Genomic DNA, 27,178 nt, shown 5'->3' on the forward strand with positions numbered 1-27,178 from the left:
ATATCGGACGAATAATAATGAAGTTATAACCATTTATATCGGATCCGGGTTTTCTTTTCGGCATTTGCGTGTGTAAAAAAAAACGTTAAAACAGGCCGACTTTGTCCGCGATTTACAGGCCGACTACGACCCTGCCATAAAATATTTTGATATGGTTAGAATCTGTAGAGGATCTTCTTTACAACGGTACCATTATAATTAATATCGGACGAATAATAATGAAGTTATAACCATTTATATCGGATCCGGGTTTTCTTTTCGGCATTTGCGTGTGTAAAAAAAAACGTTAAAACAGGCCGACTTTGTCCGCGATTTACAGGCCGACTACGACCCTGCCATAAAATATTTTGATATGGTTAGAATCTGTAGAGGATCTTCTTTACAACGGTACCATTATAATTAATATCGGACGAATAATAATGAAGTTATAACCATTTATATCGGATCCGGGTTTTACCATAAAGATTTCCGGATAGTTCCGGGTTTTATACCTCCCCGCGCCTTTGGGTTGTCCCAAGCGGAAGTCATTCGCTTGTCAATTTTTCATAGAACGAAAAAAGAGAAAAAACAGAAATCCAGTTAGTTTTATATATCTCAATAGGAATAAGTAAATGATAAGTAAGTTAATATGATTATAGGTGCTACCTAATTTACGGGCAAAAGCTTTATAAGTCTTTTTGATAACCATGTATTTTTAATAAATATATGGACATGATTGTGTTCAAAATATTATAATTGTTGCAATAATTAAGTAACGCATCCAAATAAATCTATCTTAAAACGAGTTACATGTTCTTAGCTTAAAGATCTAGCATCTCATAATTTTTTGGTATTCTAGCCACAGGAATTTAAAGCTGGTTCGGTGGCTGTGGTATAGTGGATGGGGCTAACGGGTGTGACCCCTTATGTACCATTCCCTTTATGTACCAGTCCCTTTATGTACCAGTCCCTTTATGTACCACTTTAAGACTTTATGTACCACCTATATATTATGAAGGTGTTGTCCATTCATTCATAGCTGTGTGAATGGGCATTAATAAGTGTTGATCGAGTCAAATTTGAGTTATTAAATCAAATATTGTCTACTATAACATTGCAATTCATTGTACTGAATCATTTATTTCTTGCTATCAGAAAAGTTTTGACAATTTGGAAAAAAAAGTTCAATAAAGCTGATTAACTTAGTAACTCAGTTCTTACAAAGTAAAATATCGCTGAATTATATGTTATATCTATTTTGTTATTGCAATTCATAATGTAATGTTAAGAACCAAAAAAAAAGTTAAATAAAACTCAGTAACTTAGTAACTCAGTTGTTACTAAGTAAAATATTGCTAAATTTTATGTTAAATATAAAAATGTAGCAATCTAAATTACATGAACAAAATTAAAAAAAATCTTAATTAGAATTATAATTGCAAATTTGTTCACATTCATAAATTGTTTTATTTCCAATAGCAAAAAAAAATGATAAAGCTAAAATGAAATGAACCTTATGCAATGGTTACAGTATCTCTAATGAAGACTAATGACACTGTCTGGTGCTCAACAGCTCTAAATTCCTCAACTATGCCAGGTAAGAAATGTCATGTGTTTTTAGTAAACATCCCAAATCAAATGGGTCCTTATACTTCACAAGTGACACATTCCTCAAATAATTAGACCAATTAACAACAACCTTTATACTTTTATACTTTATTTAATTTTACATAACAATAACAAAGTCCAGCACATAATCTCATAATATATTTTCTTAATCAAATCATAAATTTGTATTGTTATTCTGTTATATTGTAATTACATACCTAAAAGTAGCACATGAAAAGCCAAACACATTTATCATTCACAAAATTGATAATGGAATACTTTTATTTGATTATTGGCAAACAGTACAAATGAAAATATACATAAAAGTAGCACATAAAAAGCAAAGAGCATTTATCATTCAAATCATTAGTTTTTTTCTCATATATTGACAAACAGTACAAATACAAGCATACATCATAGTACAAAAAATAACAAATGAAAAGTTCATAAAATAAGGGAGTTTATTTTATTTTTTCTTTAAACAACAGTACAAATACAAACATACATGATAGCACATGGGAAGCAAAGAACATTTTATTTATTTATTCACGAACAGTACAAACACTCCAATATACATAGTACATGTCACACTTCTTTACTCTTCATCTTTACTCTTCATCCTCGCCGTGGTCTTAAATGTTGGCCGGAATAGGTCCTGTTCCAACCAGGTTGCTTGACTCCCTCAGCAGCCTCGAGGTGGTGTACTCATCCTCATTCTCATCTGTCCCAGATTTCGTAGAGCTTGTCATGGAGCTTCTTATACTGCATTCGGTGGTTCCTTGTCACCATCTGCTCGGACACCAACCAAACTGTGAGGGTGACGTCGTCCGCCTCTGTACGCAACAGAGGCACCATCACGTAGAAGGGTAGCTTGCTCCCATTGGCTCGATTGTTGAGGCCCCTGTGCCATCCCTCAACATCGTTGTTGGTACGCACTGTCTCCCTGAACACGCTCCAGTTTTCCGGTCTCCACAGGTTCCCGTTAAGCCACGTTCTGTCGACGTACGCCATCAGTCTGTGCAGCTCTTCTGGGGGCCGTTTCTGGTACAATGCGTAACTTTACGGACGAAAATTTACGTACGTATAAAGTTACCTATGTTTTTCTGAATGCGTAAGTGCGTTTCTATAAACCAAACGTAGGGTAAAACTTAGTTGCTATGCTAGAATAATCTCTAAACAGTCTTGTGATTGCGCGGACCTTATAGAGAACATTTGAAGAAATTCATTAAGTTGATTTCATTTGCTTTCTCTAACAAACTTTTGGTAGACTAAATATTTATACATTTATCCTTAAGAAGTACCTTATAAAGAGCACAGTTCTTTCCCTTATTTGTGAAATCGCGACGAGGAAACAAGGTCAACTGTAAACAAAGTGCAGTCTCTGGATTCTTTTAAAATTAAGTGTGGCCATTCTTTGTTGTGCTGGATATGCTCTTTGTTAAAACAGAAGAGATGATTCTTACTGAAAAAAATCTGAAAGGTTAGTCAGATAGATCTATATTTCAAACTGGAATTGATGGAGCAAATTGGAAAACATGAATGGATAATACTGAGAAGACAGGCATGTTTATTACAGCTTACACATCTGAATTAACAGAAACATAATCAAGGAGTTTCCTGACAGTAATTCAATTTACTGGAAGGGTATCTTTGATTATGTTTAGTGCGTCACTGAATTACAAATTGAATGTCCTATCATGAGAAGAACATCAGCAATGTCCTCTGAAAAGAAGGTAGTATTTTTATAATTTCATTTACTGATTAAGGACATATCACTTTCTGAAATGGTCAGAAATGGGTGGGGTAATGTTAACAAATATTTCCTTATATAAGCTTTCTATATTAAGTTTGAAACAATATGCACAATCAAAATAGCATATACTTCAGTGAAACATGAACCAGTTCTAATTAAATCTTTCAAAAAGAGTAAACAATCACATATTTTCCCCTTAAAAACCTCTTTCTTCCTGGGCGACCAAAGTCCTTATTTTCTAATTTTCTTCATATATCCACTGTTACCAGCTGGAACATACACCACTGTAGAACAAAGTGTTAGAGTATTATTAAATATAACACACTAGAAACATTGAAAAAAGCATCCTTTTTTGTAATAAAAAATGTCAACAACTGCTATTTTAATTATGCATATTGCTCTAAACTTAATGAGAATGCTTTTATAAGGAATTATCCTTTAACATTACCCCACCCACTTCTGACCATTTCAGGAAGTGATATGTCCTTAATAATTTGGAATGTACAGTACAGTATGGTTTTAGAAGTACATTTGTATTAACAAAGGTCTCTGTAACTTGTATTCACTTGTCGCATTTCTAGATAGTTTTATAACAATCAACGTCATTTTTTTACCATGTTTATACAAACATGTATTTATACTTGTGTGCCAAATATTTAAAAAAAACAACGACAGATTTTTACTCATAAATTCATTTAAAATGAGAATCTTTTTTTCTGTGATAAATTAGCGACAACATTGTCCATGAATGGTTCATTTCATTTGAGACAATTGGCATTTGCAATTATCATAAAGCATGCTGCTACACATATTATATTTTTTTGTTCAAATTTGTTTTTAAATGCATAGATTGCTATAATATATACCAGTTGTGGTTAGTTCTAAATACAAAATGTGAGAAATTGGGATCTATCCTGGGTCATTGGTATGGGGTCACAATCGGGCACTTACATAACCTGAATCACTGTACATGCTTAAATACCAACATGACTGAAATATTTGTGAAAAAGGTCAGTCACTCATAATATAATTATACATAATGCCATTCACTAATGGAAACTAATGCATCAATTTAAATTCATGAAACAGTTCTACACATCTGACCAAATGTACATATGAACCAGCGATTTTTTTCCTTCTTTATAAAGTACCGGTAAACGGCACTTTCCCAATTACGAAAAAACTACAAATTTCCCAATTGCTGTCCAAAAAATTCCCAATTTCTTTTTTTGTGTGGAAAATGCAACATTTCGTTAGTTTCCCTATGCAGCTCTATGATTTGAACCTAGGTAAATATAATATTGACAGCTTGAAAACACTTAGTTATCAATTTTAAAGTATTTGGGAGCATAAAATCAAATACACCAATTTCCCAATATGAGGGTTTCACGACTCGATTTTTCCCAATTTTCAGGCTTTCACGACTCAATTTTTCCCAATTGGACCAGTACAGGTACTTTTCCCAATTGGACAATAAAAAATCGCTGTGAACAAAACACAGGGAGAAAGCAAACCATTTTGAAGTGTTCCTATTTTCAGGAAATTATATTTTACTTGAATCATAGTGTACTGTAGGTTGAATCATGTCATGATGACACAATTTATTCTTGCAAGTTCCTTATACTTATGCTATTAAAATTATGTGTCCATATACTTAAAATTAAATTTCTGTTACAATTTTTAACAAAAGCTGTAAAAATTGTGTTATTCAATTGTTTTTCATGTGTTTTGGAAAGATACATCATTATGAGAATATGTTAAATCTGTTTTTTTCAGTTCAAATCTTTTTTTTTTTCAGTTGATTTTTGAGCACATACACTGCTACCATACTTGTCCGCAAGAAGCTTCATTTAGCGCAAAACAAACAACTTCTTTTGAATTTATATTGTCTTATAATTTATGTTTTTGACAAATAAATTAATGTTAATATTATGCGTAAATATGGTGTTCAAAATGCAGAAACAACAAAATGAAATTGTTTAAATCATTTGATTGCAATGGTAGTAAATGCTTTACACAACACAAAAATTGTCTATTGTATATCTTATTTATTTATTTGTACAAGTTAATGCATTTAAAACATTAAAAAAATACATTTACTTATAATAATGAAGACAGTATATCTTATTATAATCTTTCAGAACAAAAAATTGTATAAAATAAGTGAATGTTAAAAAAAAGAGAACATTTGCAGCATTGCTTTTTACAATATAAGATACAATAAAGTAGGTTTTGAAATGTTTACAGCGTTATTATAAAACTTTAAATGGTATAAATGGACATTACTGTATGTACAAAAACACAGTATAGATTTTAAAGAAATGTGTTCAAAGATAGTTGAAAATAAAATTGATTGTTGATAGTTTTTTGTCAATCTGTGTGATAACCTACATGTATAAAGAAAAAAGGTTCTAATTTAAAATAACTTCTTATGACATAAAAAAAAAATATTTGAAAATATCAATCAAAATGCATTTAATGTGTCCATAATAAATTATGGTTTATAGGAAACAAAAAAATAATCTTAAAATTAGTAATTAAATATTTTAGACAGTAAAAGATTAACAATTACATGTACCTTTGATTACAATTTGACACCTTTTTCATGGCACCTGCATTTATAATAATAAAATAAAAGATTTTGAATGTTGATGATACCATATATAAAACAAAATAAATTGATTTTATATTGTCACCATGGTTTGTGTTCTGCATTTCCTTTTTAAAAAAAAATAAAAACTAAGAAAAATGATTGTAAAGCATACAGAAACAACAAAGTTTTGCCATTAATATGATATCAATATTGATTACAGATTAAATCTGATAATAACAAATAAAACTGTATGCATTTTACATGTGTAACTTACCAAAAACAAATCTCATTATTTAAAAGTCCTAGTGTTTTTACAGGTTTTGTATAAAATGGCATATTTGGTACATTTCAATACATGTTTTCAGTAAATTTACTTCAACAGTCAAAACTTTTCAAACCTCCTTTAAAATTAGCCATTATGAATATTCAGATAACTTAAGTTTAAGTTGTTATTATTCTGCAGGATTTTTAAAAAAGTAATTACCGGTGACAGTATTTGGGGAATGTATTAGACAATTCAAAGTATTATTAATTAACTGTTTGTGGATAAATTTTTCAACAATAACCATTGCCGAGTTAGCCAAGTGTGTGAGCCTTGACCTTTACTTCCAGATAATAATTGCAGCGCCTAAACAAGTGGGGCTCCACTGGGACTGGGAGGTCTCTGTATTGAGTTATGGTCGTTTCGTCCCACTACCAGTTCGAGCCACTGATATTACTGTTGAAAAGGGGTAGCATTTCGTCCCACTGATAATATATAGCGGGGTAGGTGTGAATAATACGGTATAGGTGTGAATGAAAACGGGAAAGTTTTGCACCTGTGATGGTCACCTCTGTGCCATGTAAAAACAGCATTGTTTAATTTCAAGATTATTTATTCAGGTTAAATGTATTCTGCATGCGATTTTTCATAATTGAAGATTGAATTTAAATATAATAAATTTAATTAAATGTATTTCAGTCAAAGATTTATTTTAAAGTTGTCATATATATTATATATAGAACATTAACAATATTGATATGGAATACATAAATAAAATAAAACATCACGCCACAAGATATATTTCACATTTTGTACACATATATACACACAATAAAACAGCCTCTTAGCAAATACAGTACACTACACGTTGTTTTTTTAAAATCAGATTTCACAAGATTTCTTTTAAAAAAATTACATAAATAAGTACATATTCACAAGCAATAAAAACAGCCTTTTATACACATAGCACAAATATAAACAAACAATGAAACAGAGCCTCTTATACACTACACGTTTTTTTTTTTTCAGTTGTTTTTCTTCAGTCTTCGTCGTGAACCTGGTCATGGGATGTATCAGGTCCTAGACCTGCAATGCGACTACATGCCTGCAGAAGCTGGGTAGTCGTTGTCTCATGGTCCTCATACTGCTCCCATATGAGGAAGAGTTTCCCATGGACTTCCTGGTATTTCTTCCGATGCACGAGTGTCAGGGCATGCTCAGACACTAGGCGGATCATCATATCCACCGTATCTGCCTCACGGGGTAACAGGGGGACGAGCAAGAAGAACCCTAGGTCGGCACACCCTGCCCAAGTGTTGATCCTGCGATGCCATCCTGAAAGAAAGAAATATGTTTTGTACTACGATACAATATTATGTATATAAGTATATACTATTTCTTTATTTAATTAAAAAATTATAAATTGCTATGTTATTAAAATTTCAAAATAAAAATAATACCTTCGACGTCGTTGTTGGTTCTCACTGTCTGACGATACACACTCCAATTAGCTGGAATCCACATTGATCCTCTGACCCATATATATATATATATATATATATATATATATATATATATATATATACATATATATATATATATATATATATATATATATATATATATATATATATATATATATACATGATGCATAAAATAAAACACTTCATGTTTTATATTTATTGGACATAATGCATACATGTATGGTGCCTAAAATAATAATAACAGCACTTTATGTTTTATATTCATTGAACACAATGCACTCTGCAAACATAATATAATGCAAACAAATAAAATAACAGCACTTTCTGTTTTAAATTTATTGAACATACATGTAATGCACATGGTGCATAAAATAACAACGACAGCGTTTTATGTTATTAATTTATTGAACATAATGCACTATGCAAACATATTCTAATAATAATAATCACATAATCGGCAAAACATGCTTTTGGCAAAAAAATTATCATAAATACAAATACATGGATGAATGTAAATAACTGAAACTACAACAAAAACGGTAAAATAAACAAGAAAATATTATTATAAAAGTTAACACTATTTTGATTTGCTACATCAATATACACCCCATTATGATTCACACCTATACAGTATTATTCACACCATCCTGGCTATTATTCACACCATCCTGGCTATATCTTATCAGTGGGACGAAACGACCAATCCCTCCCTACACAAATATCAGTGGCTCGAACTGGTAGTGGGACGAAACGACCATCACCCGTTGGTTTGGGTAGCATTAGTTTCAATAATTCAACTCTCAGCTGTATAACCCAAAGCCGCCATAGAAAAAATCATCAAAGGCTCTGGGAGTACGTTTATATGGATCAGGGTAGCTTCCCGTCTGTAGATTTGCCACCAATTTTCATCGTTTTACATGGAAAAAAGAGTGGCAAACGGTGGAGTATTGGAACATCAAATTTGATGAAAATTGGTGGAAAACAGTGAAAAAAAGAGGACAGTAGAAGAATTTACATCATCGATGGCATTTGGTGGCATTTTCTGGCAAACGGTGGAGTATTGAAACAAAATGCCATCGTTTGCCATCCAGTGGAAAACGATGTAAAATTTTACATTGTTTTCCACAGACCATGGCAAACGGTGGAGTATTGAAACAAAATGCCATCGTTTGCCGTCCAGTGAAAAATGATGTAAAATTTTACATCGTTTTCCACAGAGGATGGCAAACGGTGGAGTATTTGGACAAAATGCCACCGTTTGCCATCCAGTGGAAAATGGTGTAATATTTTACACCGTTTGCCACAGACGATGGCAAATGGTGGAACAAGATGTACAATTAGTCATTGTTTTATGGATATTAATGGCACTTTGCATTCTCAGTTTGAATGTCACCTAACTGAAAAAAGGATAAATAAAATACAAATTAGGTAAAGAAATAATGTATAACAATTTATTATTTGAAGTAGACAATGGATATATACACTCTTAACAAAACAGAATATTTCAAGTACTCTAGTGTTTCACAGTCCTTCGTTTTATTTCACTCCTCCCTTTACAGGCGGCGAAACAACTTCTTTGCAGCCTTACTGGCATCTGTTATGCCAGTGATGTCTAATAGCAGCTGGGCCTGAAATAAATGTTTACATTAAATTCTGTAACTTTATATAACAAGTTTGAATTCCTTACTTTCCTTTTTGCTCAGAGAAAATTAGTTCTTTTACCAGCACTTGTCTATGACATAATAAGACATTAAAATAATTTTACAAATTACAGAGTAAAGATAAAATTGTTTGAATCTGTTATAAGTGAATTGAGATCAGTTAGAAATAACTAATGCTTCAGTTTGCCACCTCATACTGTAGCTTTAAGTTATATACTTTTTGTAATAATTACTTTTGTGTACCCACCATAATTATGTCCTGTTGACAGGCAGGTCTTGACAATCTGGTTGAGGATCTGGTTGTTGTTGCTGGATTTGTTTTTGCTGCGGTTGTTGTTGCTGGAGTGGTTGTTGCTGCTGCTGGGTTGATTGTTGCTGGAGTTGTTGTTTTCGCTGCTGCAGTGGTTGATGCTGTTGGAGAAGTTGCTGCTGTTGGAGAAGTCGCTGCTGAAACTGTTGCTAATGCTCTGTAAGTCGGCCATCAAGCTGTCGAAAAAAGTATGACAAACCATAGAAATCAATAAATCTGTAGTCATCTACCCTTAATATTGAAGTCCTGCTGGTTACTCAAATAAATGTAATTTTGATCTTATATCACGTTTTGAATAAGTCAATTTAGGAGATAAAGTGTCAGGTTGTGGGATAGCTCAGTCTGTAGAACACCAGCCAAGTTAATGATCACTTTTTGCTCAGGTTAGATTAAAACTAAACACAATTATGACAAAATAAATTTAACACATTGTCTTTTTATTTTAACTTAATTTGTTGGAATGATTAGTACAAATTTAATATTGCTACAATTATAATGATGTTTAATTCTAATTGCTATTGGTATGAAAATGCACAGTGAAACCTAAAAATTTAATTTATTAATTTATTAAAATAAACATTAACATCATTAATGAGCATTGAGTGCTCATCATGCACAGCACAAAACTCCCTTTAAGCATCAGTTCCCTAGCATGATAAACTTCCAATACTACATTCAACCATATTAATTTCAACACATTAGGTCTAATTACTTCCTTAATCAAGCTGCAAACTGCACTTATTGTAAATTCGTATTACATCATTAACCAGGTTTTCCGATGGAAAAAACTGGTTATTAGATTGGCGAATGCGGGCGGGCTGGCTGGCTGGCTGGCTGGCGGGCTGGCTGGCTGGCTGGCTGGCTGGCGGAACAAGCTTGTCCGGGCCATAACTATGTCGTTCATTGTCAGATTTTAAAATCATTTGGCACATTTGTTCACCATCATTGGACGGTGTGTCGCGCGAAATAATTACGTCTATATCTCCAAGGTCAAGGTCACACTTTGAGTTCAAAGGTCAAAAATGGCCATAAATGAGCTTGTCCGAGCCATAACTATGTCGTTCATTGTCAGATTTTAAAATCATTTGGCACATTTGTTCACCATCATTGGACGGTGTGTCACGTGAAATAATTACGTCGATATCTCCAAGGTCAAGGTCACACTTTGAGTTCAAAGGTAAAAAATAGCCATAAATGAGCTTGTCTGGGCTATAACTATGTCATTCATTATGATATTTTAAAATCATTTGGCACATTTGTTCACCATCATGGGACGGTGTGTTGCACAAAAGAATCACGTCAATATCTCCAATGTCAAGGTCGCCACGACTAAAAATAGATTTATTTTAAAACAAACTTACAAAGGGTGTTAATTTTGTTTGTTCATTTAAAAAGTTCAGTTTGAGTTGTCTCCCTTTATCAGATTTTTTTTCACAATGAAAACCTGGTTTTGTGACAATTTTGTCCCTTGTTTAAATTAATATTTGCCATAAATATCACATCCAAAAAAGGTCTACAATGATGACATAAGAAGCATTAATTTTAAGGAATATTTAGAAATATTATGAAAAGTTGTTGTTCTATTCCTAGACAGACTGCTGAAACACTGTATTCATCACTCTTTAACAACACTTCATGTCACTATCCAAATGATATCAATTATACATTATTATTTTAGGAAATTGTTGGTAATGGAATAACTCATCTCTACTGTTTGTGAAATTAATTTAATTTCATTTTAACAACAAGTTTAACCTGTATATTTTCCAACATGTGTACCATCCAGTATTTCAAACCAAGAGGAAAACCATCTGTGTTTGAATTCAGCCAATCAGAAAAGGCTGTTAAGCCAACAACACACAGTGGTTATCAGATAGTTTGTAAACCTCAGCTGTAGTGGCTGTAGTTTGATATTCAGAGAGAGTGTATGTAACTTGAACAGGGTTAAGAAATTTTAATTTGTAGAAATTGCTTTGCAAGTTACAACAACAACTACTGCTGCAACAACAACAACAACAACAACTGCTGCTACTGCTGCTGCTGCTACTTCTGATGCTACTACTGCTGCTACTACTGCTGCTACTACTGCTGCTACTACTGCTAATACTACTACTGCTACTACTACTACTGCTACTACTACTACTACTACTACTACTACTTCTGCTACTACTACTACTTGTAACTACTACTGCTATTACTACAATTATTACTACTTCTACTACTACTACTATCACTACCACCACCACCACCAACACCACAGATACTACAACAACTACAAAACTGCTGTTACAACAATAACTACAACAATAACAACAGCAACTACTACTACTTCTACTACTTGTACTGCTGCTGCTGCTGCTACTACTACGACAACAATGATGACAACAACGACACCGCCGACTACTTCTACTGCTACTACTGCTTCTACTACTTCTACTTAACTACTACTACTTCTACTACCACCGCTACTGATACAACAACAACTTCTCCTACAACTACAACAACAACTATTACTATTACTACTACTACTTTTACAACTACTACTACTTCTACAACTTCTATCACTACTACTACTACTAGCTATACTACTGCTGCTACTGCATCTGCTACTAATAATAGTTCTACTACTACTACTACTACCATCATACCACTACTTCCGCCACCGCCACTGATACAACTACAAATGCAACTGCTACTGTTCTTACAACAAGAAACAGCACTCTAAGATTTGTTTTTTAAATGCCTATGTCCAGAATACTTGTAAAAAAATGACAAACAGTGTTTTCCGCACACATCTGACTTCTGAAATAGCCTGAAATAACTAGTCCTAACTTTCCGCATATAAGTGTATTTTCCGTATACAAAATCAAGCTTTGCAAACAAAAATCTACTTTCCGCCTATAAAAATTAAATGTTCGCAAAAATATGCGGACAAATTTTCTTGAGCAATTAAATTCCGCAATCTCATAAAAAATCAAATATCCGCACATTTCAGTCTTTTTCCCCATTATTCCGCATATTTTCTTCATTATTCCGCATATTTTTACTCGTTTTCCGCATGGAATTGCGGAAAATGTCATTTAATTATATGTACATTCAATTTTAATTAAAAGAACTGTTTTTCGTTTTCTGTTTTGTCAGAGAGCATTTTGTTTGAAAATGTTCTAAGTTTTTTTTCCATCGTTTGCCACTCAGGTTTTCTTGCAAAATTTTCTTAGAGCCATTTTCTCCTATTCAAAATGTACATTTTCCACTTCAAAAAATGACAGAGTCCTATTTTTCACCGTTTGCCATCAAATTTCCACCGTTTTACATCGAATGCCACTGTTGATTTCCATCGATTAGTGGAAAACGATGGCATTTCACCATTTTCCATCGTTTTCCATCAAATTTTCACCGTTTGCCACACTTTTACATGGCAAACGGTGGCATTTGGTGGAAATTGGTGGCAAATCTAGAGACGGGTTATCTTCATTTTATTTCATGAGTGGGGACGATTGAACTTAACCGGTACGTAAGAAAAGAATGGAAAACTGTATACTTTTGTCGTTGCTAAGCATGCAACACCTAACACAAAACGCAACACCATATAACCCTTTTTATCCTGAATAATTCCTTAGTATCGGGGGCTAATAGCCTTCTGCCCCAATAGCCCTGCTTTGTTGATAGTGGTAAACAACTGCGTGCAGTTAAAGTTCAGTCTTTCCCATGAATGATCATAGATATTATTTTCACTGTTGCGAAGCGCAGAACAATTACTCCATTTTGAGTTGCTTAACTGTTATGTTAAAGATTTGTGGACGTTTTGCGCCAAAGTATTTTCGCATTTTGTTTCGCTCCCAAGATGTTTCCTCCCTGGTCATTTCGCCCCCATTAAAAAAAAAATTGATACTTGTAGTTTTTCAAGTCAATGACACTATTGGAAATTTAGTGTGTAATGTTATAACATAAATCCCAGATTGTAAGCAATATTCTGGTTTGATACTTTAGTACACTCAGGTGGTCTGAACAGTTTTCACATGCACTCAGAATGTCCATCCAATCGTTCTGGATCATCTAGCACTTTTATAGTTCATTTTCTGGATAAGATCGGGTCATTGTTACATTACATTTTCACTCTCATACATGTATATCAAAATCATGTCAAGCTTTATTTCTTTGTCGAGTGTGGTCTACAAAAGTTTAATTACTCATACATGGATCTTTTAAACAAAATAATAAATAACTACATGTACTTGATAAGTTTAAGTTGATATAGATTTATTCTTAGTAAACTTTTTTACGAGTTTGATAGAGATCGCCAGCTGTTTGTGTTTGTGACAGTTTGTCATATTTATCAGTTTGAGTAAATAAATGGTCAGTGAATCGTACATTTCAGGGCTCGACATTAACTTTTGAAGCCAGTTGTCTGGTCCCACCAGGGACCAAAATTTCACATGTCCTGACCTAAAAACATCTTGTCCTGACCATTATATCTTATTTTGCTCAGTACTTTGCAAAATAATGAAATATTACAAAATGTTCAGATCATAAAGACTTTAAAGGGATTGTCAACCACGATTAACAAAAAAAAGAAAAGTTCTAAATTGACTTAATTTTTCACTGCGCCACACATGCTGCTGCACTGTCAAAACCATAAGACGCAGAGGGACCACCTCGAAGCTGCATTGCACTCCCATGGACTAGTTTTAACCTTTCCAACGTGCTAGACCCCAAGGGAGCAGCTAGGGGCCAGGTCTTCTCTGCCCTCGCTACAAATACCTTCTAGACTGTCAGATAACTGACAAGATCTAGGTCATTGGGGGAGGGAGAGCAGCCAACACCCACCCAATTATACAGTCATGAGATTGATTCTTTTAAACTGTGTAATCTTTACAAAAATCTGACATAATCCTATTGTAATTGTGTTGGATTTGTGTCACTTTGACACAACTTTGTTTTAGCTTTTAATGGGCTTTTTGTTCCACCGCCCTTTCTAAATCAGGCCAATGGCATTGACCTGATATTCTTTATTTTAACACATTTTTTAATTTAGTTTATTGCTAGTTCGCCATTTACATTTCTCAGTTTCTTAATACAACCATATTTTATGGCAGTATTTATTAAAAGATGGGACGAGGCCGTTCAGTAACCCGGGTTTGTTGGCTGCATTGCACCCCCTCCCTTCCCCTTTGACACCCCACCCTTTCCCCTTTAAACGCAAAGAGCCGTGTCAGACTGGAGTGCACGGTGCAGGGCCTCATACCTTGCAAAACCCTTACTTAGCCCTATCTGGGGTAATACCAACTCCTTGGTATTATTGTAGATTTTCTTAATATTGCTATCTTGTTCATTATAGCCAATAATGTACCTTTGTATTTTCCTTATTTTTTGTTAAAATTTCTATTTTATATAGCAAATTATGTACTTTTGTACTATTTTCTCTTTTGTTATCCCTATATTTAAGTTATATTGGAGGGATAAGAGCTTTTTGTGTTTTTTTTCTGCATTCAAGTGTAATTTGGTCTTTTTACCAATTTTATATTTTACCGGAAATACAATGTATGCCAGTACCTCAAATATCATATTGTTTTATTTTTCTTTCCATTTGTACTCTTTTTAGTTTCCATTTACCATGCACTCCCTCTGGTCCAGGGGACAAAACCATCCTAAAATAGTACTCCTATACAAATTATCTCCCTTAGATCAACCCAGTGGTATTACCCCTGCTGGAAAGTGGAAACCCCCCATTCATTCCTGCCTACACTTTCAAAACTTCCCCTTTTAGCCCCCGGGGTGGCAACTGGAATTTTACTTATAAATAAATGCATATAGTACTGTACATATAATGTAAATAATCCACTTTTATGTATAAAATAGTTGTTTTGTTTAATTTTTAACTGTAAAATACATTGTTTTACTTTCAAATTGTTATGTGGCCCTATAAAGGTGACCGTTTGGCGACAAGTAAGTCATTACCTTTGGATATATAAATATTATTATTTACTTTCTTTTAAATATTGTCTTAACGCCACTCTGGGGGAATGTTTCTTCTTCATAGCCCAATTATCATTAAGTCCCATACAGACAGGGTCTTATGTTGGAGCATTACGGCTATATTCTCTGTCTGCAAGTGTTCAACATTATACCACTCTATAAATATATACTAAATTACAATACAAATAAAATTATATACTAAAATACAAATATAAATACAATATTAACCATATTTCCATATAGATTAATGCACTTAAGCAATAGGGATACTATAAAGGGGAGCTATTTTATCAGGCTCTACTTGCATAATTAAATAAAGTTTAAAAAAACTTTCCACATTTGTCTATTATTTTTTTTTATATACATCAATACAACCGGTGTATATTTATGACTTTATATGCATTAATACAACCTTAACATCAGATTTATACTTATCATTAGTCATATAATGTCTGTTAACAAATAGTGGCATTGTTGAACCACTTTGTGGTCTGGAAAACTCCAAAACTATTAATTTTCTTTTTATTGTAAATAAAGTACATGTACACACCTGTGTAACTTTTCTTTCCAATTTATATAAAACTATAAATAATTTCATATAATAATAACATCAAAAAACACAGATCACAAAGTTAAAAGACTCCAACAACAACTCCACTGCAGCATACGCTGAACAATGGGTCTAGTAATGATGATGCCACATATACATGTAATAGTATGTGTTTTCACCATCACTACTTATATAAATTGGGCTATTCTCTTTCTTCCTCTTTCTTTTTATCACAAATAACATCAATAGAATAATAATGATAATATTAATAATGAAAACAACAATATACATGTAACACCTTCATGGTAGTTTAACAGTATAAAACAATCATTCTAAATGCAAATAAATTTAAGTACTAATGGATGTAATTATTCTTTTTTTTTGTTCCATATATTTCCTATCATGAAATTCTACATTGTTTACGTTATAGATAGTGAACTTAATGTCAAGGCCTTTCATTGTGCAAATTTTTCATCTCAAAACAGATTGACCTACTTGCTTTCAGCAAGTTAAGGAATTCCGACCAATCAACGCCATGTTTTTAAAATGCAGTCAGCCAATAGAAAATCTTCTCTTTTAGCTTAGTTTTATATGCATAGATTCTTGAGTATCTCGTTATACTATATATTTCATTGTTAAAGTAAAGTTTTTTTTAATTTATTAGATTTGTATGCCCCCCTTCGAAGAAGAGGGGGTATATTGTTTTGCTCATGTCGGTCTGTCGGTCTGTCCACCAGATGGTTTCTGGATGATAACTCAAGAACGCTTTGGCCTAGGATCATGAAACTTCATAGGTACATTGATCATGAATGGCAGATGACCCCTATTGATTTTCAGGTCACTAAGTCAAAGGTCAAGGTTACGGTGACTCAAAATAGTAAAATGGTTTCCGGATGATAACTCAAGAATGCTTATGCCTAGGATCATGGAATTTCATAGTTACATTGATCATGACTGGCAGATGACCCCTATTGATTTTCAGGTTATTAGGTCAAAGGTCAAGGTCACAGTGACTCGAAATAGTAAAATGGTTTCCGGATGATAACTCAAGAATGCTTATGCCTAGGATCATGAAACTTCATAGGTACATTGATCGTGACTGGCAAATGACCCCTATTGATTTTCAGGTCACTAGGTCAAAGGTCAAGATCACAGTGACTCAAAACAGTAAAATGGTTTCCTGATGATAACTCAAGAATAATAAGGCCTAGGATCATGAAACTTCATAGGTACATTGATCATGACTGGCAGATGACCCCTATTGATTTTCAGGTCACTAGGTCAAAGGTCAAGGTCACATTGACAAAAAACGTATTCACACAATGGCTGCCACTACAACTGATATGTGGGACATGCATGTTTTACAAACAGCCCTTGTTATTTAAGCACCACATCAACACTGCAAAGTACCCTATTATGTTTATGGCTCAGCCTAGTAAAATTGAGCTGACCATATGGCCTGTTTTCGGCCTTTTTAACGCACAGTATATTATATATGTTAAGCAGTGTGCTCGGGCAATGGTTTTTAACCGAAGTCCTGAGGGTAGACAACCCCATTAGTTACATGTAGTTACATTAAGTAACAATTCTTAAGTTACAACGAATGAAGCTACAATTAAAAGGTCGACAATAGATCGATTGCCATAAATTTATTTCGGTCGCGTTCTTAAATAAGTATACAGAAATGTACATACACACAGTATATGTATAAATAAATAGAAAAACAAATAATAAAAAAGAAAGCAAAATACCACTTCCTCTTTATTATTAAACATTGCATATAATAGATATCTATATGACCCGTGTTATTTTGAAACTTACTTTTAAACTATCTCGCATACATTTAACAAATTTCATTACACTTTGCTATCGTTTTTTTTAAATAAAACAACATTTATTTCACTTTGCTATTGTTAATTTTGTTTTTTTCGTGTATAGTTTATTCAAAACAAAGCATGAAATGACACATAAAACGTTTTTAAAACAAATACAGTGGAGTTTATCGTAAACATCTTATTTTAAATAGAAGATAAAGATACTTGGTAAACCATGCCAGGCAATGACACTTCAAGTTTGAAGTGAAATGACTAAGGGGGAAACATGCATGGTGGAAACACCTGGGGCCCGAAACATCCGACGACAATATTAAATAGTTGTTGCCCGTATTTATAATTTGGACACTGTTATAAGTTTTATGTTTAATCAACAACATATTATTTGCATAGTTCTTCCAGGATTCCCAGCTCACTGCAGCGGTTACTCATTTTGTGAATGTTGATCAAAAGCCTTAACACTGTTTATATGTCTGCCGGTCTATACTGGGGGACATATTGTTTTTGCCCTGTCTGTTGGTTTGTTGGTTTGCATCAAACTTTAACATTGGCCATAACTTTTGCGATATTGAAGATAGCCACTTGATATTTGACGTGCATGTGTATCTCATGGAGCTGCACATTTTAAGTGGTTAAAGGTCAAGGTCTTTGTTCGAGGTCAAATGTCAAATACATGGGGGACATATTGTTTCACAAACACATCTTTTTTTTTTATTTCTGAATGTTTACTGTCAATGGAAATATTTTTGCAGAACGAACCACTTCATTATCATGAGTATGCATACATGTATCAATATAGAGAATGGGCATGATTGGAATCCAGAAAGGCAGAAAATCAAAACCCAAAACCATTTTTCTGCCTTTGTGGTATGTTTTTTGCCTTTTTGGTATTCAGCCTTTTTCGTATAACTATGTGTTCTTTTTGGTTTTTGGCCTTTCTGGACCTCAATAAATTAACAAATTGTGTAAACTAGTTACCGTGAAGTTGCAAAAAACTGGATTTAATTGGATTTATTCAAGAGCATTTCATGAGAATTTTTAATGTCGGTGAAAACATTTATATATCAGCATTTTTCGAGATTTTTTTTGTTTTGATTGGGATTTTTCTTAATTTGCAATAATTTGAACAGGTCCGGTTCCAGGTAATTTGGAATGAGTGCTGACATATGATTAAGGAGCATTGCTTATTAATACATTGTAGTTTAAAGTGTTTTTTTCTGAATTAAGTTCCTCCATTCCATTGGTCAGGTTCTTTTCTGCCAATCAACAGAAGACAAGAGGTCGTCCTGTGTATGTCATTTCTTGAAAACAGCTGGAATTTTTCATTGAAGCTAGCTTTACAAGACGACAAATGGCAGATCTTCTGCATGTGTCTGACTCATCGGTCAAGCGAAGGCTGAGGTATAGTGCATAATATTTGATTTTGAAATTTGAAAGAAATATTTACATGAAGTTTCTCCTGTTGACTAAGAAAGTTTATAATGATTACCTGTAAGCACCCTTCATTTCACAATTTTCCCAGATAATCTGAAGGCCTGTGTCACTTCAAGATATAGGTATTTGTCATCATACATGTAGCTTGTGATTGTTTTAAGACACTGCCCAAATTGATTTGATACTGGTTGGATTTGCACATAATTGCTTCGAATTTGAAAAACAAGAAATGAAAAGAGAATTCAAAATAAAATTGTTTTATATCGACCAGGATTTTTTGTGCTGAAATAAGGACCCATTCCCCTTGCAAAGAAGTACATTTTGTATATATCCCCCCCCCCCATTTCTGACAAAATTTCCCAGCACTCGAGCAAATTTATTGCCTTTGACCCAGAATAGTTAAATTGAATTTCACAAAGTTTAAAATTAAATAAAACTGTGATATAAGGTGCATCATGTTAGTTGTTTGTGGTAAAAAAAGACTAATTAGAGATTTAAAATAGAGATTTAAAAACATAATTTTGTGTTTCATTATGTTTTTGGTTTAAATTCCCCTATTTGGATAAATAATGCATAATTTCCACCTGCTTGAGGGTACAGGTACTGTTCCCCAAAAACAGAGAGTCCCCTGATATAGACACAGATTGAGTAGTTCAGTTTGTGATTGTGCATTAAACAATGGTTGGAGTCTAATGTTTTGTCACTTATTTCATAATTAATGGTCTTATTAAACCCTTTTTATTGATCAATGAATTATTGTGTGCAAGTCTGGTTGGTGAATTTGGATAAGATTGAACCTTTTTTTGATAAATTAGACAAGATTTATTTACAAAGAAATGGTTTATTTTTTTTTTAAGTAAATTTAATAGTTTTGGTAATAGTTAAATATGTCTATAACCTTGACGATAACCCCTAGCCCGACAGCCCGGGGCTAGTGATATGTAATTTTGGCTATTAAAATTTCCAGATTCATATAATCGGGCTAGTGGGTATTTTAATCTGTTCTATTAATGCATAAAGATTTGGGCTAGTTGTTCAACAATTCTAAAGTGAAGATTGTGTCTATCATTATTCAAATGCAATTTGCATGATACACATGTGAGAAAACCAGCTGAAAGCCTGCTGAATTTGCTTCAGATCCTTTGGTCTAAAGCTGAGGCAGACATACTCGATGCTGTCAAATGATGCATTTGATGATCTTGTACGAGAAGTGACCCAAGGGAACCCGTCCCTTGGTCAGAGAATGGTTCATGGCCTGCTGCAGAGCCGAGGACATAGAGTTCAGAGGCAGAGAGTTGCTGACAGCCTCATACGAGTTGATGCCGCAGCAGTGGCTTTGAGATGGTGTCATTTCATAAGACGACGGGTCTACAAGGTTGCAGCACCAAATTCATTGTGGCATATTGATGGAAACCACAAGTTAATCAGGTTAAAACAGCTAACGTTTAATAACCATTTCCCACTCAGAAGAAAAGAGAAAATCACTTTGTGCAAACAGCATAAAACCAGAACAGCCTGCGAGTAACTCGCAATCTGTTCAGGTTTTATGCTGTTTGCTGCTCATTAGTATCTCAGGGTTAGAAATGAAGCCTTTAAAACTTAAATACATTAAAAAAGATATTTAATTAAATGTAACTTTCTAAGAGACTACAAATGCGTCAAAATACGTATCTAAGTGATAAAAGGTTAAATGAGGCATAGATCATAGAACGTAATATTATTAGAGTATTTATTTACCACTTAGCCACAATCTGCTAATATGAAACACCTTATACAGGTATTACAATTTTATTTAGTTTTAGCACTGTGTTCTACAACTTGACAAGTTGGAGTCTATGACAATCAATTTGCTAAAGTGAAGGGAGAATTTTGTATTTAATATTGGGGAAAAAAATATATATATTGCTGGGGGAATGGGGCCTTATTTCAACTAAAAAAAATCAGTCCTCCAAGGGCTTGGGTAAGATTATTTCACAAAAGCAAACCGTCATGTTATGCAACTAAGTTATCACATGTAATGTAAAATGCATGACCAGAGTAGGGCGTATAAAGAAAAGAATTACAGATTACTGCCCATCATTTTGTAATATATCACGTGAGGCTTACACTAAAATAATGGCGAGGCATTTTAATCTTGAACGGTCGAGGAATAATCATTTTTCTTGACTTTCTGTGCAAAACATGTGATTGAATTGAAATAATACAGATTCAATTATTAAATGTTCTATTGATGACGTCATTGAACTGCATTGAACTACTTATATTCAGGCTTTTGTGAATAAATTTACAGTGTGCGATGATAAAGATGAAAAAGAAAGTATTTTTTCTTATGAAATTGTCTGTTTTGAGTATTTTTTCGTATTAAATTGTCTGTTATGTTTAAATTGAGTCATTTGTAGATAAATTGTTGGCTTGATAGCTAATCCCTAATAGCCCCATACATTGTTTGACATAAACACTACCCACCTGATAAATATAAATATATATAAATAAATAAAAATATATATCTAGTTCTTCAAAATCTGTATTGTTTTATAATATATAGATTATTTATATTATAAAACGAAGTCGCTTCTAGCCGTTTATAAATTAAAACGCTTTGAATAAATTTATCGTATCTTTCGACCATCAGTCTTCTTCAGAGGCATTTATTTAGTTTAAACATATTTATTTCAAGCAATACAATTTGTTATTACATAGCATTACATGTAACATTTATTCAATGAACATGTTTGAATAGGATTAGAACGAAAGACAATGTCTTATATAGTTCTTCTCCCTATATTTATTTGTGATGCATATCATGTTAAAGTGACGTTATACGGTATTGTTAGACGTTTTAATTACTTTAGGGAGGCGACTGGAGAGCAGTGTCATTTTGCCGTTGGCATCAACATATGACGACCTGAAGAGGAAGGCCAACGAGCTGTTCCCTGTACTGAACAGGATGGCCTTCGACCTAGTAGAGGGGAAACGGGGCAATAAGTTGTTGCCTTTGGATGTCAGTACAACACTTGGTGCGATAAGAAGCAGCACCCGAGGAGCAGAGTTCGCCCGTCTTTGGGTTTTTCCAGATACATATATCGACAGAGGTTAGCATGAATATCAACCATAATATAAATAACGAGCTATGAATGAATTATAGTGTGCATATAGACGGCCGTTTTATCAATATTTGGATGGACATGCAACATATTTACAAAATGATATTTTTTTAAACAACAGAACGCGACCATGTGGTCAGATGACAGGACTGAGCCGTCGTTGGACACCAGCCCCATTCCAGACATGGACACCTCGGCTTCGTTGGGCGCTTCGTCTTCGCAAGTGGCAACCACCCCGATTGAAGCCGAAGACCGAGTAGAGGATGAAGTCAGTTTTATCCTCGGGGTGGACGAACCTTCCGAGGTAAACCTTGCTTAATATAAATAATAGCTTTCTTTTCTATAACAGTTTAATCCATTCCTATCAATCGTTCAATCTGCATAAATTCATAATTTAAATTAGATCTTTGTGGAAACATGCAAATTTAAACAGAAATTTCAAATACACATGGTTAAAAAGTTGTTTTGAAGTATCATTGGTCAAGGAGTAAAATTATTGTGAGTTGGTGTAATATTAATTCTTTAAATATTTTTTTTTATTGTTAATATTGCCTTATTAAAACGAAGCGTTATAAGAAATATCTGACAAACGCATTGCTGTTTGTTTGCCTTGTTAGAATTGTCTGTAATTACAATGTAAAACAAACATCGTTTATATCTACATAAACTGCTATTTGTTTATATGGAAAAACATGGCTTTAAAGGATTCAAGTTTAATTGGTGTTTAAGTTGTGTTTATTGTATTGTTATTAACAAATTTTTTTTTCATAAGTTGCCGAATAGACGTGTAGTGCTATGATAGTCATTGTTTCGGTACAGTTTATCATATACACAGTGTCACTTAAACAATATAATGAATGCTAAATTGAATGCGGATTGAACTGCACGAACATACAAATATTGTTTCAGGAGCACAGCCCGGGTTATGTGGAAGCCAGAACTCCAACAGTGCTGTTTCATCGCACAAATGGTGTCATCGATATTGCAAGGTAATGCAGAAACAACTGTAGGATGTACATGTATACGCACTAAATATGTATTACTTATTACTGTCATCAGCAACATTTCATAAATTCAGTTTTTGACTCCAAGTTTTGTTCGCGTTACGGACGTTAAACTGTTATAATTCTTTAGAAAGTCACAATTTCATTTCAATTTTTACAACGGTAACTATAATGATAACGGCGCAGTATATAAAGCACATATTTTCCCTAAATCAATCTGACATTGAAATTTTGTATACCTCGCAATCAATGTTGCTATATATTTCCTTGTATGAGACGTTAAATAAATGACGTATTTATATATAATACTATATTAGGTACCCTGTACCTGGCGATATGTGTGAATATATATATATATATATATATATATATGCTTACAATGAAATGTTTACAATGAAAATTTTGTAAAATATGAATTTTACAGTGGGGAAGCCCCGAATCGTCCAACGGCGTTAGAAGACTTCATGCCGGAATTATCGACAGTTCCGAACATTGGGTATGATAAATAGTCCAACAAACACACTGATAAAACCCTGTATGAAAGTCTACTGATTGATTTGACCTGATCAGTCTAAACGCAATAATAACTGGTCTATATGCTATGATCTTTGATCTTACGTCGGTTAAGTATATGTTAATGTTTGTTATCGCTGTTCGATAACAAACATTAATTTATTTAATATTTGGATTTGTGTTTTGACGATAGAGTTTGTTTGAAGACAATGTTAAGTACAGATGGGGAAAGTTGATAGTTAATCCAGTTATTAAATAAACCATATGGGTAAATAAACTAAACCGGAGGACAAAATTGAACAATACTGCGATGTCATTGGTCAAATATAAATCCAAACATGAAAGCCAGCTACAAAGCAGCAAAAACCTTTTAATTGTACATGTGGCATAACTTCCACTACGTTTGGAATAAAAATATACGCCAAAATATCATCATGGTTCCAATTGGAATTCACCAGGTTTATGTATTTTTTCTGAAGATATGTACTTACATTGACGTTTCATAAACATGTTATGTGATTTTTCCATGCTCGAAAAAAGTCTGCATTTTTCTTATTAATAAGATATAACAAATATCTAAAATAAGAAAATAATAATATGCATATTTACAAATTGTTTTTTAAAAGCGCGACTTGACAAGGAACTATTTCGATTAAATATTTAGTAAAACTTCTTTATTACCAATATTAACAGTTTTCATCTTATTTATTGCCATCTAATAGCCCCCATAAGGTGTACTGAAATGGTTAGTACCATTTTACTTTTGTTTTCACAATCATATGGCTTTGATAATATGGAACGAACTGGATATTTAGTATCATTAATCAACTTGAAGACTTAAGTTGCATGTGTAAGCACACTTAGCGATAATCATTTTGTTACCCATGTTGTGTTCAACAAAAATAAATAAACTCAGAAGCAGTCTAATCTTTTATAAACTCGTTAAATATATATTCTTTCAGGGAAACCATTCTAACCGAGGAAGTTAGGGAGCGTCTGAAAAATCCACAGCGCTGCTGTTTTTGATAGATCTTCGGATGATCCGTTCCTCATGGAAGTTCGATGAGGATCCGCTCTGAAGGATGCACTAGGTCTAGTTCGGATATCACAACGGGACCTGGCGAGCCCGCTGAGGATTCGGTTCATCGGAGAGGAGGGTGTTGATCTGGGAGGTTTGCGGCGCGAATTTTGGAATCTGGTTGTTCACCAGTTGACACACAGTTCGTTAGTGAAAGGTAGGTAATTGGCCTATAACACTGCTTTCTTCAAAGTTTTACATTATATTTGTAGTACTTTAACCCTCAATTTGAAGAAATGAAGTAATTTACCTATGTTTTCCTAAAATGTTCTGATAGTTCATGTCAATGCTGCTTACCACTTTAAAGTCATACCGAACACGAAGAGTGTCTTCTTATAAGCATTTATTGAATTCAGAACAATATTTATTAGCAAATCGCATGTATGACAACTGTGTGTAGAAAATGGCGTAACTAAAACAAGATTTAACTACCAAAAATCGCTTATTTAATCGAGTATACATATTTGTGCATATAAATTTATTTTTAAGATAGCTAGTTACTCGTAAATTTACAGGAAAGTCGAGTCGACTGACATTTCAAAAGAATTACGTGGAGGGAAAGAAAAGAACCTACTTCCTCTTAGGCCAGCTGGCGGCGCTGTCAATTTTACAAGATGGGCCCGGCTTTCCTGTCATTGCCGACGCCGTGGTCAGTTATGTAACAGGGCATCGTGACGCAGCTGTCAACAAGGAGGACATTGAGGACCGCATCGGAAGCTTCATTGAGCAGGTATGACAATAAGCTAATCCAATTATTGCAACGTTGCTACATTTATTAATGAGAATGTTGCATGTGATAGAGATTTTGTGTGCAAAAATTACTAAGCAGGTACGACAATACCCTAGTCTCGTTATTGCTATGTTGTCACGTGTTATTTATAAGAACGTTACACCTGATACAGATTTTGTGTGCAAAATGACAATACACGATTCCGGTGATTTGTATTAATTTGTTGTTTTTTACTTTCCATTATACCCACATTACAATAAGATCCACACTGTTTTGTAGATGAGAGCCACGTCTGACCTAGTCCAACTCCGACAGCTCTTCAGCTCAATTGCAATCGATGCCCTGGATCTCGTCTTTGTTGTGCCATCGACGTCATTCAGGCGTGAGCACATTGCGCTGTAAGAGGGTGCATTTGCCGAAGACCTGGTATCGTCATGTAGGGAGGAGCTTGACCAATTTATTGAAGGTATTATGTCTTTACATTAATACCTGACTCTTGAACTTAAACCGGATAGATATCCATCAGTGTTAAATGTGCTGAAATTGTACAACTGTGTACGCTCGCAATGTGTAATTATATTCTATTTTGAGGCTAATTGTAATATGAACTATACGTCCAAAACAATCTGTTTGTAGGCTTGAGGACCCACGACGTTCTGCAGATGATAACGTCAAATGCTTGGCCGCTACTGAGTGGTCGCCTGCGACCTGTAACTGCGGCTGCGGTGAGAAGCTTGCTGCGTTTTAAATACCAGGACGGAAATCTGAGACAAGGAGATCAAGCCACGGCATAGGCTTTCCTTGCCTTCCTGCAGGCAACGAAAGGTACATTGAACCATATTTCAGATTCTTCATATAGATAATTCTAAGATAACAATACATGAAATAACATTGCAGACTAAGCATAGATATGTCCACCTACCGATACTTCAGATTTTTAAAGTTCCGGTTTACATATTATCAACGTTGCCGAATATAAACTTGAAGTGGAGCTACCTGTCTTTGCATTAAAAAAGAGGTTTATTTACACGTGATGTAAGCGTTTTAGTTCATAGGACACATTTATTATTTGTTTGATAAATTACTTAACAACAATTTATGTCCGATGTCGTAAAACAGTCCTAGACCTTGTTAAAATTAATCATGGAAACATTCATGAACATGTATTCGCAAAACATGGAATACAAAATCACAACGTGTTTATGTACATGAATCCATGCAGAGAACAAAAATGTTGAACTTATTTAGTTTTCATAAAATATACACAAGTCCCTTTATCACGGTACAGTCCGACAAACTCGTGCGCG

The 27,178-nt window shown here is 33.8% G+C and overlaps 2 protein-coding genes across 2 annotated transcripts in view; both read left to right on the plus strand.

Moving 5' to 3' along the window:
- Positions 1-27,178, plus strand: part of LOC127877524 (adhesion G protein-coupled receptor B1-like) — a 469,993-nt gene that overhangs the window by 301,191 nt on the left and 141,624 nt on the right. The gene's annotated exons all lie outside the window — the stretch shown is intronic.
- Positions 22,300-26,123, plus strand: LOC127877537 (uncharacterized). The gene is made up of 6 exons (XM_052423496.1): positions 22,300-22,534; positions 22,668-22,850; positions 23,456-23,535; positions 23,975-24,046; positions 25,026-25,298; positions 25,657-26,123. Exons 2-5 carry the CDS (start codon positions 22,677-22,679, stop codon positions 25,087-25,089), a joined length of 390 nt encoding a protein of 129 aa, XP_052279456.1. The 5' UTR covers positions 22,300-22,534; positions 22,668-22,676; the 3' UTR covers positions 25,090-25,298; positions 25,657-26,123.

The sequence above is a fragment of the Dreissena polymorpha genome, chromosome 4 (genome assembly GCF_020536995.1).
Source record: "Dreissena polymorpha isolate Duluth1 chromosome 4, UMN_Dpol_1.0, whole genome shotgun sequence".
Taxonomy (NCBI): domain Eukaryota; kingdom Metazoa; phylum Mollusca; class Bivalvia; order Myida; family Dreissenidae; genus Dreissena; species Dreissena polymorpha.